This window comes from Lepus europaeus, chromosome 1, assembly GCF_033115175.1.
Source record: "Lepus europaeus isolate LE1 chromosome 1, mLepTim1.pri, whole genome shotgun sequence".
Classification (NCBI taxonomy): Eukaryota; Metazoa; Chordata; class Mammalia; order Lagomorpha; family Leporidae; genus Lepus; species Lepus europaeus.
Window position 1 is genome coordinate 124,903,157 of NC_084827.1, and position 15,581 is coordinate 124,918,737.

At 42.0% G+C, this 15,581-nt stretch overlaps 1 protein-coding gene across 1 annotated transcript in view; it reads right to left on the reverse strand.

Moving 5' to 3' along the window:
* The window catches only part of CERKL (ceramide kinase like), a 176,092-nt gene extending 160,880 nt beyond the window's left edge, over positions 1-15,212 (reverse strand). The window contains exon 1 of the mRNA XM_062188693.1: positions 14,975-15,212. Within this exon, the coding sequence (XP_062044677.1) occupies positions 14,975-15,212 (238 nt within the window). The remainder of the gene's footprint in view (positions 1-14,974) is intronic.
* Positions 15,213-15,581: the final 369 nt, after the last annotated feature.

The following is a 15,581-nucleotide window of genomic DNA, read 5'->3' on the forward strand; positions in this document are numbered from 1 at the left end:
TTTTAGCCAGAACCATTAGCCAAGAAAAAGAAATCAAAGGGACACAAACTGGAAAGCAGGAAATCAAATTATTTCTGTTCACAGATGAGATGATCCTATACATAGGGAAACCAAAAGACTATAGTAAGAAACTATTGGAAATGAGAAGAGTTTGATAAAGTCATAGGATTAAAAAATCAAGACACAAATCAATAGCCTTGGTATATACAGATAATGCCACAGCTGAGAAAGAACTTATAAGATCAGTCCCATTAGGCCGGCACCACAGCTCAATAGGCTAATCCTCTGCCTGTGGCGCTGGCACACCGTATTCTAGTCCCAGTCAAGATGCCAGATTCTGTCCCAGTCGCTCCTCTTCCTGTGCAGCTCTCTGCTGTGGCCCAGGAGAGCAGTGGAGGATGGCCCAAGTCCTTGGGCCCTGCACCCGCATGGGAGACCAGGAGAAGCAGCGGCCATTGTGGGGTGAACCAATGGAAAAAGGAAGACCTTCCTCTCTCTCATTGTCCACTCTACCCGTCCAAAAAAAAAAAAAAAAAAAAAAAAAAGAAAAAAAGAAAAAAGAAAAATCAGTCCCATTTACAATAGCTACAAAGTTTAAATATCTTGAACTAAATTTAACCAAGGATATTAAAGGTCTCTATAATGAAAATCACAAAATATTAGCCAAAGAAATAAGAGAGACAAAAAAAGGAAAACTTTTCCATGTTCCTGGACTAAAAAAATTAATATCAAAATGTCCATACTACCCAAAGTAACTTTGGGTTACAGATTTAGTGTGATCTCCATCAAAACACCAATGACATTCTTTTCAGATCTAGATGCTAAAATTCATATGGAAACACAATGGACCCCAACAGCTAAATCATTCTTAAAAATTAAGCTGGAGGCATCACAATAATAGATTTTAATACATACTACAAGGAAGTTATCAGAACAGCCTGGTATTGGCACAAAAATTGACATGCAGACCAATGGAATAGAATAGAGACTCTGGAAATCAACCCACACATCTAAATCCAACTAATCCTTGACAAAGGAGAAAAAATTAATCTCTGGAACAACAGTCTCTTCACAAATGGTTCTGGGAAAATTGGATCTACGCATGCAGGGTATGAAACAAGACCCCTACCTTATGACTTATACAAAAATCAACTCACAATGGATCAAGGATCTAAATCTATGATCTAAATACCATCAAATTACTAGAAAACTTTGCAAGATATTTGCATAGGCAAAGACTTCTTGGAAAAGATCACAGAAGCACAGGTAAACAAAGCCAAAATAAACAAACAGGATTACATCAAGCTAAGAAGCTACTACACTGCAAAGGAAACACTCCAAAGAGGCAAGCAGACAGAATAGGAGACGATATTTGCAAGCTATGCAACTGATAAAGGATGAATATTCAGATTTGTAAAGAGCTCAAAAAACTCAATGACAAAACAAAGAACCCAGGTAAGAAATTGGCAAAGGATATTAGCAGGTAATTTTCAAAGGATAAATTTTCAAATGGCCAGTCACATGGGAAGATGCTGAGTATCACTAGCCACTAGGGAAATGCAAATCAAAATTACAAAGAAGTTTCACCTCACCCCAGTTGCAATGGCTCTCCTACAGAAATAAAATAAATGCTGCTGAGGATATGAGGGAAAAAGGTACACTAATCCACTGTTAGTGGAAATGTAAACCAGTACAACCATTATTCAAGACAGTATAGGGATTCCTCATAAATCTGAAAATTAATCTACCATATTACCCAGCCATCCCACACTTGGGAATTTATCCAAATGAAATTAAATCAGCATATCAAAGAGTTATTTCTATTTCCATGTTTATTGCCATTCAATTAACAATAGTTAAGACATAGAATCAACCAAGACGCCCACCAACTGATGACCAAACAAAATATTGTACATACACTCTATGGAATACTGCTGCTCATTCATAAAAAAAGAAATCTTGTCTTCTGCAATAAAATGCATGCAATTGGAAGCCATTATGCTTAATGAAATAAGCCAAAGACAAATTTCATGTTTTCTGATATTCAGCATTTAATACATAACACAAAAGAAGTATGGCAATGAAATGGACATTTTGTGATACTGACTGTCATGTTTAGTCCTTGTTTATATATCTGTGGAATTGTGGTCTTCCTACTTTTTACTTACTGAATATTATAATTAGTTGTGAATTGTCTGAGAATATAGAGTAGAATTAAAACTATGTCTTTGTCCATGTAAGATCTCTGTTCTTAATGTGTTGTACTATGCTAATTAACGGTAAAACTAGTATTCATACAGTAAAAATAGAAAAATGTGTCTGAAAAACTGATGAAGGGAACACGGGAGGGTGAGGGGAGGGATTTTGGATGAGGAAGGAGGGTCAGAGGGGAGTGTGGTTGTCTTATTGGAATTGTTCCTGTGGGATGCATGAAATCTGTTCTCTTTAATAAAAAATGAAAAAAGTTACAAGATACAAAATTAACGTAACAGGTAGAATTTTTATGCATCAACAATGAACTTCTGATATAGAAATTATAGGACCAGTTTCACTTGCAATAGCTATTAAAAGAGATAAATACCTTTTAATAAATTTAACCAATGATATGAAAGTCCTCTACAATGACAACTACAAAACACTATTGGAAGCAATTAAACATCCCAAAGAAATGGAGTGACCACCCATAGTCATAAATTCGATTATTAAAATGCCCATACTACCCAAAGTGACTTACAGCTTCAATGTGATCCCCATCAAATACCAGTGACATCCTTCACAGAGCTTGAAAATATATCAAGATTCCAGAGAAGGCAGATTTGAGAAATGCTTACAAGCATGGGCAGAATTGGTAGACTATTAGTAATGATTGAGAGCCAGAGCAAAATGGACGCCAAGTAGGATGTTACAGTGATTGCCTCTCCACAGACACACCCATTTGAACAGCTATTCATGTACCAAGACACTGAAAAGCTTAGGAACCTAAAATTCTGAATAGCCAAAGCAATCATGAGCAAAAAGAACAAAACTGGCAGCATTATAATACCTGATTTCAAGAGATACTATAGTACTCTTACAACCAAAACATGGTACTGACATAAGATAAATAAAAATAAAAAGCAGGCATTTGGTATAACAGTTATGATGCTGCTTGCGATATCCACAATTCTTTTCAGCGTACCTGGATTTGAACCCTGGCTACAATTCTGTTCTCAGCTTCCTACTACTATATACCCTGAGAGACAGCAGGTGATAGTCCAGGTACACAGGCCACATCGAAGACCCAAATTGAGGTCCAGACTCCTGCTTCAGCTGGCCCAGCCTCAGATGTTATGGGTATTTGTAGAGCGAAACAACAGATGGGTGCTCTATTTTCTTTGTGCCAAATAAATAATTCCTTTTTTAAAACAAGACACATAGACCAATAAACAGAATAGAGATAACAGAAGTTAATCCATGCATTTATAGCCTGCTGATTCTCAACAAATACATTGAAAACATACAAGCCGGTGCCGTGGCTCAATAGGCTAATCCTCCACCTTGCCGCGCCGGGACACTGGGTTCTAGTCCCGGTCGGGGCACCAATCCTGTCCCGGTTGCCCCTCTTCCAGGCCAGCTCTCTGCTGTGGCCCGGGAGTGCAGTGGAGGATGGCCCAAGTGCTTGGGCCCTGCACCCCATGGGAGACCAGGAGAAGCACCTGGCTCCTGCCATCGGATCAGCGCGGTGCGCCGGCCGCAGTGCACTGGCCGCGGCGGCCATTGGAGGGTGAACCAACGGCAAAAAGGAAGACTTTTCTCTCTGTCTCTCTCTCTCACTGTCCATTCTGCCTGTCAAAAAAAAAAAAAAGAGAGAGAAAGAAAACATACTGGGATGTGCATGAAAATCTGAAGATTCATATGCAGAAGTTTGAACTTTATCCCCCCCTACCTAGACAAAAATCAACTTGAAGTAGATCAAAAACCAAACTGTAAGACCTGAAACAATGAAACTACTAGAAAAAAAAACATAAGAGAACCACTCAAGGGATCTGTGTAAGCAATGGTTTTTTGGGCTAAGATTCCAAAATTATAGGCAACAAAAGGAAAACTAAGCAAATGTGATTATATCAAACTAAAAGTTTTTGTACAGCAAAGGAAACAACTTGTAGAGGAGACGACCGACAAAATGGTAGACAAAACTTGAAAACCATTATTCTTATAAAGGATTGATAATACAGTATATAAGGAACTCAAACTCAACAGAGCAACCCAGTGAAGAAATTGACAAAGGGTCTGAATGAACATTTCTCAAAAGAAATATGAACTGGCAGCTTCATGAAAAACTTCATAGTAACACTAGTCATCAGGGCACTGCAAATCAAAGTCATAATGAGATCATTTCGATTCCAGTTAGAATAGCTATTATCAAAAAAAAACAAATTAAAAAAATACTGATGAGAATATAGAGAACAGGGAACCCTTAACACACTGTTGGTGGGAATACAAGTTAGTATATTCAGGAAAATGGTACCGAAGTTCCTCAAAAACCTAAAACCAGAGGCTGGCACTGTGGCATAGTAAATTAAGACTGCACCTGTGGTGCTGGCATCCCATATGGTGCTAGTTCATGTCCTGGCTGTTCTATTTCCAACCCAGCTCCCTGATGATGGCCTGGGAATGTAAAGGGAGATAGCCCAAGTGCTTAATCCCCTGCACCCACATGGGAGACCCAGAGGAAACCTCTGGTTCCTGGCTTCAGCCCAGATTCAGCAGCCGTGGCTATCTGGGGAGTGACCCAGTGGATGGAAATCTTCTCTCTGTAACTCTGCCCCTCAAATCTTAAAAAAAAAAAAAGATGAAAAGACTTAAAATAGGTTTACTATATTATCTACCTATCCCATTTCTGGATACATGGTTTGTGTGTGTATGTGTGTATAAATCTTCAGAAAATGAAATCAACTTATCAAAGACCCCTGAACTCTCATTCACTGCAGCATTATTCACAACATCCAAGATACAGAATCAATCTAGGCATCTACTTATGGTTAAGTGGAAAAAGAAAATGTATATGTACACACACACACACACACCACAGTATTATTCAGCCACAAAAAATGAAGTGCTGGGGCTGGCGTTGTGGCAAACTGGGCAAGGCCATAGTCTGCAATGCCAGCATCCCTTATGGGTACCGGTTCCTGTACTAGCTTCTCCACTTCCAATCCATTTCCTTGCGAATGGCCTGGGAAAAGCAATGGAAGAAGTGTTTGGGCCCTGCTACCCATGTGGTTGAAGTTCTTGGCTTTGGCCTGGCCCAGCCCCAGTTGTGGTCACCTGGGGAGTGAACCAGTAGATGGAAGATCTGTCTCTATAACTCTTTCAAATAAATCTTTAAAAAAATGGAGTGTTGACATAATGCAGAAAAATGGCTGGAACTAGAGGTAATTATGTTCAGTGAAGTAAGTTTAGATATAGAAAGACAAATGCCACATGTCCTTACATGTGGAAAGTTTTTAGAAGCCAATCTGAATTTACTGAGGTTATTGAATGAATGGATCACAAGACACTTCTATAGAATAATTTCAACTGTTCCATAGCACAGTGGGCTGACTATAGTTCATTCACATTAGTGCTGTATAAAGAACTGAAGAAGTGCTAGTAGGCTTCAAACATGAATAGAAATGCTAACTGCCAGATCTGATCAGTATACACTGTATACATGTGTTGAAATATTGTACTTTACCCACAAATATGTTCAAGTGTTATGTTAACCAAAAATTGAAATAAGCAAAAATATCTAGAACCAGAGACACTAAAGAAATTTGATCCATGGAATTCCATTTAGGGATACATAGCTGTTGAGTGCTAATATTTGCTAGAAACATGGATGTCATGGTCTGCAATCACAACATATGAGACCCAGTTTTGAAAGGATGTCCTACCTAGGTGTGCACACCTGCATGGAAGGGACAGAAGTGTGTTTTCCAGTCACTTACAAATCAGTCTGCTGGTGACTTTAAGCAGAAATTCATAATGGAATTCAGGAAATTAACCCTAGCCAGAAGAAAAACAGAAAATTCAAAGCAGTAGATGTGAGCCTGGCTCTGGCCTGTTTACCCTTAAGTGTAGGTAGCAAGGGCCCACTGGCATGCACTGTGCAAAGAAAATCCTCCAGCACTGGAGATTCTAGACTAGTCTAGGTTTAGACTAATTTCTTCAAAATACTCTAAGACCAGTCTAAAGAACTGATTTATACACATGTTTCCCATTCACCATCTCCAGGACAGTCCTTTGGGCAAGTCAAGCCTGGGCCTCATCCCCCAAATCTTAGCTGAAGTCTCTATGGATGATTGAAAGAACTGCAATAGATTAAAAGCCATGAAACAGCAGTGTCCAGTAAATACACAGCATGGTACTCAAGGCAAGAAAGAGCCAGCTGAGATGTCCTAGCAGAGTAGTCACCACCCAGTGGCAAGCCTAACAGATTGCTTCACCTCAAGGGCTATGTTCTACCAGCTCACTTTTTGTTTTAAAGACTATTTCAGGGGTAGAGTTACAGACAGAGGGAGAGAGAGACAAAGATCTTACATCCACTGGTTCACTCTTCAAAAGGCTGCGACAGCTGGAGCTGAGCTGATCTGAAGCCAGGAGCTTCTTCCCGATCTCCCACATGGGTGCAGGGGCTACGCACTTGGGTAATCTGCTGCTGCTTTCCAAGGTCATAAGTAGGAATCTGGATTGGATGAGGAGCAGCCAGGATGCAAACCAGTGCCCATATGGGACGCCAGCACCACAGACGGAGGCTCAGCCCGCTGTACCACAGTGCAGCCCACCACCAGCTGGCTTTCAGGAAGAGGGAGGATGGGAGAAAGTTATCTAGGCACAGCTGGGCCAACAGTGGTTTAGGGAGGCAGAGGAACATGTATGAGGATTTTAAGGCAGCAGTACACTTGATTACTTCAGAAACCAGAGGAATATTTGTGTGTTTGGATCAGGGTAATGGGCAGGGCTGAAATGAGGTTACAAGGGCTAGGGAAGTCACTAAGAATTAGTGCTTTATCCAACAAATATGGAGTATTACTGGATGGATGTAAACAAGACCATGTCCTGACTTGATTTGTGTCTCAAAAAGATGACTACAGCAGGGTTTCAAAACATGGGCACTACTGATATCTGTGTGTGTGCGCGTGCACACGCACACGTGTGTATCAGGGACAGGGGATGCTGTTTTGTGCTTTGGAGATTTGGCAGCACTCTTGGCCTCTACTCACTAGATGCCAGTGGTAACCTCTTCCCCATCATCAAGAACCAGAAATGCCCGTCTCCGGACATATCCAAGCACTCCTCAGGTGACAGAATACCCTCAGTCTTGCTCTGTCACTTCTAAAAACTCACTCCTCTTTGCCAAAGATGATAAACAAGCTGAAACTCAAAGACCATTCTGAGAACTACTCACTCCCTGGTGTCTCCATGCATAGTTTGCTAGAACATATACTTTCCAAAAATTTGATGAACAACCCTCACTTGCATGGATTTCAAAGTATTTTTATACCCAAATCGACTTAATTCAATTTTCCATAAACTTTTTGAAATACCTTTGTATGTGAAATTTATATTTTAATAAACTTCTGTTTCTCTTGTTAAAAAATAGTATTTGGGTGGCATGGTTGTGCATAGAGTTAGGACACTGCTTGGGATGCTCATATCCCATACGAGAGTGCCCATGGATGGAGTCACACTTTTGCTTCCAATCCACCTTCCTGCTAACACACCTAGGAGGCCACAGATGATGGCTCAAGTACTTGTATTTGGTCACCCATTGGAGAACTGGATGGAATTCCTGACTCCTGGCTTTGGCCTGGCCCAGCCCCATCTGTTGCAAGCATTTGGGAGTAAACCAGTATATGGGAGATCTTTCTCCTTTTGGGTCACTCTTCCTTTTAAATAAATACATAAAACTTTAAGTAAGAGGTAGGAGTGAGTGGGAGACAGTGAGGCTTGGGTCATACCTTTAGAATTCTGGTTTATATAACACTCCACATAGCTTCCTTACTACTCTTTCCCATATTAAGACCAAAATAGTTACTACATATGTATGCAATTTTGCACTCCATCCAACATATGCTAAACAAACTATAGTCTTCATCCGAATTATGTGTCATAACTTACACATATCTAAAAAACAAATTTAAATATTCTGAGAATTTTCTAGTGAGTTTCATAACCATGATATGAAATGTAAGCCCAGGAATTATTCTAAGGAGAAAAAAAAAGTTCCTTTTTCTTGCAGACATATCAAACGTGTGGGACTCCTGAAGGTAGAATGCAGATGAGAATAGTGACACTGCCTAGAGCGCTCGAGTGTGACAACAGATTAGACTCCTAAATTAGATGCTAGCAGTGTCACAGGAACCAAAGAAGCAGAGTTAAAGACAACTGACAAAGAAATCCAAAAGGTGAAAGCTGAAATTTCTCACTTGATTGGACAATTAGATGGTTGCTGCTAACCTTTGCCCAAGCAGCTTTATCAGAGGGAGGGAACAAAGCCAGGTCTCAGATGGTTGGAGAATAATTAAGAGGTAAACTAATAAGAGCAGTGAGAGTAAAATCAATTTTTCTGGGAGCTTACCAGGGCAAGTGAAAAAAAAAAAAAAAAAAAAAAAAACGGAGAGCAGCTGGAGCAAGGAGCATACCAGCTGAAGGCTGAGGACACTTAGGATAGAGAAGTCCTGAACATATCACCATGCTTCACTGAAAGATCTGGTAGAGAACTAAGCTGGAAACTTAAGAGGGTGTAACAAACGAGACAAAGTGCTGATGAGACTGAGATGAAATGGACTGGCCTTGAGCAGATGACAAACATCTGTGCTGTGCCCATGGATGGAAGCAAAAGGGGGGTGAAGAGGAAAGTCACTGAAATGCAAGAGCTCTACAAACTCTGAAGCTTCAACAGTGATAGTGCTAGGACCATCAAAAACGTCAAGGCATGGGATAGAGACACATTGTGAACTCAGCAGCAGAGCTCCAATGAAATATAGAAGCTAGGAAAAGACTGACACTTTCTACTAACTAAAACCCAAACTCCTTCCTTTCTCTTCAGGCCTGTTAAACATTCTCCCGGAGACAGCATGTAGCCTAGTGGACGAGAGGCTTCTTGTGATGCCCACATCCCACATCAGAACACCTTGGTTCAGTCTCCAGCTCCTGATTCCAGCTTCCTGCTAATGCAGATCCTGGGAGGTACTGGTGATAGCTCAGCTAGCTGGGCTCCTGCCCTCCATGTAGATGGTGGATTACGCTATAAACAATCAGCTAGTTAACTAATTAAGCTGTATTTGGCTGGTTGGTTGACTAAAGCATGGATGGTTAAATTGTTTTCTATGTCTCACCTCTGATTTTCCTAACAATACTATGTGATCAAGTGGCTGAAATTCTCAGAACCTGCTTTAGTTCTGGAAGCTGCCTGGCTTGAGTTTTATTTATTTGCTTTATTCATATGAACTCTATGAAATGTAAGTGGTCTGAAGAATTTTCCTTCTAATATACCTTTACTGGGTTGAATAGTGTCTTCCAAAAATTAAGGTCCAGGGGCTGGCACTGTGGCATAGCAGTTAAGCTGTTGCTTACAGTGCTGAAATCCCATATGGGCCCCAGTTCAAGTCCCAGCTGCTCCACTTCTGATCCAACTCCCTGCTAATGCACCTGGGAAAGTGACAGGAGAAGGCCCAAGTACTCAGGCCCCTGCACGTCTGAGAAAAGCTCCTAGCTTCAGATTGGCCCAGCTCCAGCTCTTGAAGCCATCTGGGGACTCACCTAGCAGATAGAAGATCTCCAACTGTGCCTTTCAAATTAATACATTTTTTTAAAAATCCCACAAATAAAAATTAAAGTCCAACTGGAACTTCAGACTAAGACATTATTATGAGTAGTCTTTGCAGTTGTATTAAAGGTTTTAAGATGACATCATAGAATTTGGATGGATCTTCAATCCATCAACTATCTTCCTTAGACGAAGAGAGGACCATGTAAATACAGAAACAACTATTATAGTTCTGCTGCCACAAACCAAGGAGTGCCTAGATACAGGCAAAGAAGGAAGTTTGAGAGGGAGATGGGGTGGGGATTGAGGGTGGGGGGCAACCTCTTTGCAATTTGTGGTCTCTAGGACTTAGAAGAGGTCTGTGTTTTAAGTCACCAATTTTGTGGCAATTTGTAACTGCAGACCTAGGAGACTACTGCAACACCCTAAACCTTCATGAAATCCTATTTTGTTCCAATTATTTCTGGAAGTAGGCAAAGACTCAAACAGGAAATTGATCCCTTATGAGCAAACCTCTGTCAAGATCGGATGTCACCCTTGTACACACTAACGTTTTTAAAGGCAGGGCTCACATCTTACAGGTGTTTATATCACTCTACCATGCACATATTCACTGTTTAATGTTTGAATTACGAATGCTGGGAAGCATACAATTTTATCCTCTGAAGCCGTATATCTTTTCTCAAAGGTAAGATTTTCTTAAATGCAAAGGGCCACGTTATAATTAGATATTTCATAGCATCTATTAAAATGACTTAGAATGAGTATAAAAATATTTACTTAAAGTAGTCACTGCTAATCAGGTTAATAGTGATTGAATTAATTATGGCACTAAAATATTTCTTCCATTAAAATTAAAAATTACTAGTGCTTTTGTACAATTCAAAGTCCTCGCCAAAAATGGAATTAACATAAGTTTATTTTGGTGCAAAATTTAATTATCTGTAGTTTTCATACTCTTCATTCTCCACAAATTTTAAATTTTTACCTCATTTGAGAGCAAGTTACCCTTTCCATCTTTGCCCAAATGCCTGCAATAGCAACAGCTGGGCCAGGCTGAAGCCAGGAGCCCAGACCTCAATCCATGTATCCCAGTGGCAGGGACTCAAGTACTTGAGCCTGCACCTGCTGCTGCCTCCCAGGGTCTATTATTAGTAGAAACTTGGGAAAGGGAACAGAGCTTGCAACCCAACCCAGGCACTTTGATATGGAATGTGGGTGTTCCAAGTGACATCTTGACTGCTAGGCCAAAAACCCACTCCTCCTCAAATATTTTGAAGACCCCTCAGACTTCTCATCTCGACTTACAAGCTCTCCTTCCAAGCCCAAGTAACATATCCAAGTCACCCTTGAACCCAATAAAAAGAACTGCAATTATTATGGTTATATTCATTTATCCTGCCAAAGAGACCATCAATTAGTTGCAATGATGGCAGTGATAGCCCTCATAAAATGCATAGTGTCTTTGCTAATTACTCAAGATGGAAAATTGAGGACAGATGATGTGGTATTTCATTTCATTAGCGAGAACTAGTGCATTTTTAGGTTTACAAACTGAGTGCTCCTGCAGACATCTAAAGCTCACTAACTTCTTCCAGCCCTTGCTGGGACAACCTGTCAACCACAGGCATGGTTTTCTCCCACTGCCCATGCTTCCTACTACACCACGTTTCCCTTGATGCCGTTCCACCCCATTCTCTGGCCCAATTTCACCGGTCTTTCATGACTCATGTCTAAGCTGAGTCAGCATCAAAGAGTAATTCTCACATTTAAATATAGCATCTTCTTTCCTTTTTCTTATTTTAATCAAGGTAAAACATCTCATTTTCTTGTATAAGTGCTTACTAAGGTGCTAGGATTCTGTGCCTACAGGTTTAGAGGTCCAAAGTGCCTCGAATTCCTAGTGTTAATTACAAAGAAGAAAGTGTTAATGTTTATCTAAAGGAAAGAAAACCGCCTTTACATTTCACTGTTTGCTTTTTGTGTACCAGCTTTGCAAGGTTCATTTGCATGACCTCACATTGCACTGTGTCTCATTTTAATTCTATAGTACTTAAGCTTCACTATTGGCCAAATGGGCTCTTAGGGCTAATTTTAATTTTACTCATAAATATCTATACCCATAGTGCAAATTGAAAGATTAAAAGAGAGGCCAGAGTTGTGGCATAGCTGGTAAAGCCACCACCTGAGTGCCAGCATCCCATATGGATGCCCGTTTGAGTCTCGGCTGCTGCTCTTCCAGTCCACTGGGAAAGCAGAAGAGCACCCAAGTTCTTGGGCTCCTGCAGCTGCGTAGGAGACCTGGAAGAAGCTCCTGTCTCCCAGCTTTGAGTTGGCAGAGCTCCAGTCCTTGAGGCCAACTGGGGAGTAAACCAGACGATAAAGACCTCTCTCTCCCTCTCTCTCTGCCTCTCCTCTGTGTAACTCTTTCAAATAAGTAAATCTTAAAAACTGAAAAAAAATATTTATTTGAAGGGCAGAGTTACAGAAGGAAGGAGAGAAAGAGAGGTCTTCCACCCACTGGTTCACTCCCCAAATGGCCACACTGGCTGGGGCTGGGCCTATCTGAAGCCAGGAGCTTCTTCTGGGTCTCCCACATGGGTGCAGGGGCACAAGGACTTGGGCTAGCTTCTGCTTTTCCACTGGAGCAGTGGGGACTCGAACCGGTTCTCCTATGGGATGCTATTGCTGCGAGCAGAGGCTTAACCTACTATGCCACTGCATCAGGCTGTTTCTTTCTTGTACATTGCTTTTTATATTCTATATTAACTATTACACAGAGAAAACATGTCTTTTTGGGTCTGGCTTATTTCACTAAGCAAAATGGTCTCCAGTTGCATCCATTTTGTTGCAAAAGACAGTATTTTCTTCTTTATAGCTAGTAAAGGTGTATATATACCTGATTTCTTAAAAAACTTTTTAAAATTTGAGCAACAGGGGCTAGCATTTAGCCTAGTCATTAAATCACCAGCTATGATGCTCACTTCCCATACTAGTGGGTGTGGGTTTGATACCTGGCTCCAGTCCCAATTCCAGTTTCCTGCTGATGCAGACCCTGGGAGGTAGCAGTGATGGCTCAAGTCATTGGAGTTATGTCACCAACATGGGATATCTGAACTGAGTTCCCAAATCCCAGCTACAGCTCCAATGAAGTCATAGGTGCTTTGGAAGTGAACCAGTGAATACGTGATCTCCTTGTTTGGCTGCAGTTTTTCTTTGCCTATCTGATATTTTTAAATTGAGAAATATGATATCAAATGACATTTATCACAATAATTTTAAAGAGGTTATACATTTTGAATATCAATATAAAATGTTAAATATGCAGAAAAAAATCACTTGTCACATCATAATGAGGATGATATAATATCAGAAAATATCTCCTAAGACTAAATAAATCCTTATAATGCATTATTTTATTATTCTCAAAAACTTCAATTATAGGGGCCTAGTGAAAATTGACACAGAGCAGCTCTTAGGAATTGCTAGGTCACTGTAGTTTTGACATTCCTAAACATTTCAAAATAAATGTTTAACTTTTATTTAATAAATTTCCAAAGTACAGCTTATGGATTACAATGGCTTTTCCCCCTCCATAACTTCTCTCCTGCCTGCAACCCTCCCAACTGCTGCTCCCTCTCCTATTCCATTCACATCAAGATTCATTTTCAATTATCTTTACTTAGTAATTGATCTTCTGTAAAGATCAATAGTTTGCACCACACAAACACAAAGGGTAAAGTACTGTTTGAGTACTAGTTATAGCATTAATTCACATAGTACAGCACATTAAGGACAGAGATCCTACATAGGGAGTAAGTGCACAGTGACTCCTGTCGTTGACTTAACAAATTGACACTCTTGTTTATGGCATCAGTAATCACCCTAGGCTCTAGTCATGAGTTGCCAAGGCTATGGAAGCCTCTTGAGTTTGCCACAAATATTTTTAAAAAGGGAAAAAAATTAAAATACTGGGGCCAGCATTGTGGTGCAATAAGTTAAACTGCCACCTGCACATATAGTGCCAATTCCAACCCTCTGCTGATATACCTGGAAAAGTAACAAAAAGATGGCCCAAGTACTAGGCCCCCTGACACAAACACACAAACACACACACGACCCTGATGCAGTCCCAGACTCCTGGATTCTGCCTACCTAACCAAGCCCATTTGGGAAGTCAGTCAGCAGATGGAATCAACCTCAATCTCTATCCTCCTCCCTCCCTCCCATTTACAAATAAACAAATCAAAGACTTATTGTATATCCATAACCCTAGCTTTTAACCAAGGATTCATGAACATACTTCACTTTGGTTTAAGTCAATTTAACTTTAGTTATGTGGAGTTTGGCAACATAAGGTGAACAGAATTCACATTCATAACCAAGGGCTGGTCTGACTAGTTTCCTTTTGTTAACTTAAACAAGCAACTTTTGAAACAATGATCTTTTCTATTCTGTAGGAAATTATCTTGATCCTCAAGAGTGGAGGGCAATTTTAATTTTCATAAATTTGCATTTAGCTTAAGGAGGCTGTGTACCAGACTCAAGGACTAAGATGTGAAATATTTTGCACGCAACAACACTACGACATTGTAACTAGAAATTTAAGCTAATAAAAAGCCAGTGGAAGTAAACCACATGGCGTAACTATTAGAAATTTGCAATCCAATATTCTGGAGTCACCATTAAAAGTCTAAAGTTTCTAAACAGTCTGGATTCTAGACAACAGAGAGGAATGTGAGAGTTGGAAAGCCTCGGAGATCCCGGAGCACTAGGTTTGGATTTTCAGAAGCCAGTGAAAAGAGGACTGGAGGCAGAACCCACGTGCAGGCATACTCTGTCCCTGGGGGATCCACTCAGCCCACCAGCAAAGCGGATGGGGTACAACTTCAGCTGGGAGGGGTAGAGGAGGAGACACTCCCGCGTTTCTAAGTCACCTGCCCTCCTGGGTCCCAGGAGGGTCCCAAAGTCGCCGACTTTGAACACAGCAGACTGTGAAGTTTGAAAGGGGAGTGACCCGAGAGCAGGGAGCCTGGCGGGACCGGGCACCTGGCGGATTGGCCCAGCCGCCAAGGAGGCGGCGGAGTCTCCGCGACGGTGGCGGAGCCGGGGGAGCGGGTACAGAGCGTGGAGAGGGAGGCAGCCCCGGGGGAGGAGACAGCGCGGGACCCCAGCACTCACCCGCTGGGCGCTCGGGCCGAATGGGCCGCCACCTCAGGGTCCTCTCGCTCAGCACCACGTCGCAGCTGTCCCTCCCGATCTCGAAGATGCCCCGCAGCAGAGTCTGCTCGGCCGCCGCCTCCGTCTGCCACGGACACTCTAAATACGCCGAGCGCTCAGCGGCCGCCGGTGGGGGCGCCTCTTCCTCCAGGCCGCCCTCCAGGGCGCTCACCCGGCTCCGGCGCGTCCCCCGGGGCATGGGGAAGCCTCTGACTGGGCCCAAGCCACGGGTAGGCAGAAAACTTTGGAGGACAAGGTGGAGGCCGCGGCAGCCACAGCTCGGGCTGCGTCCGGCGCTGCCACAGCAACGCCGCGCGGGGCAGAGTCCCAGGAGGGAGGCGGGGCGGGCAGGGCCGTCCTTGTGACCTAGTGCGGCACCTTGGCCGCCAGCCTCGCGCCCCCGCCACTCACTGCATAGGAGACCCAAGTCCGTGCAGAAGGAGGAGTGAGTGGCACCCACTGCCTGGTCTCTCCTATTCCCGTAGGTTTCCGCGCAATGCGTTACCCCGAGTTGTACAAACTCGCGGTTCTAACTCACATACCGTCCCCGGGTCGTTGTTGTTGAAGC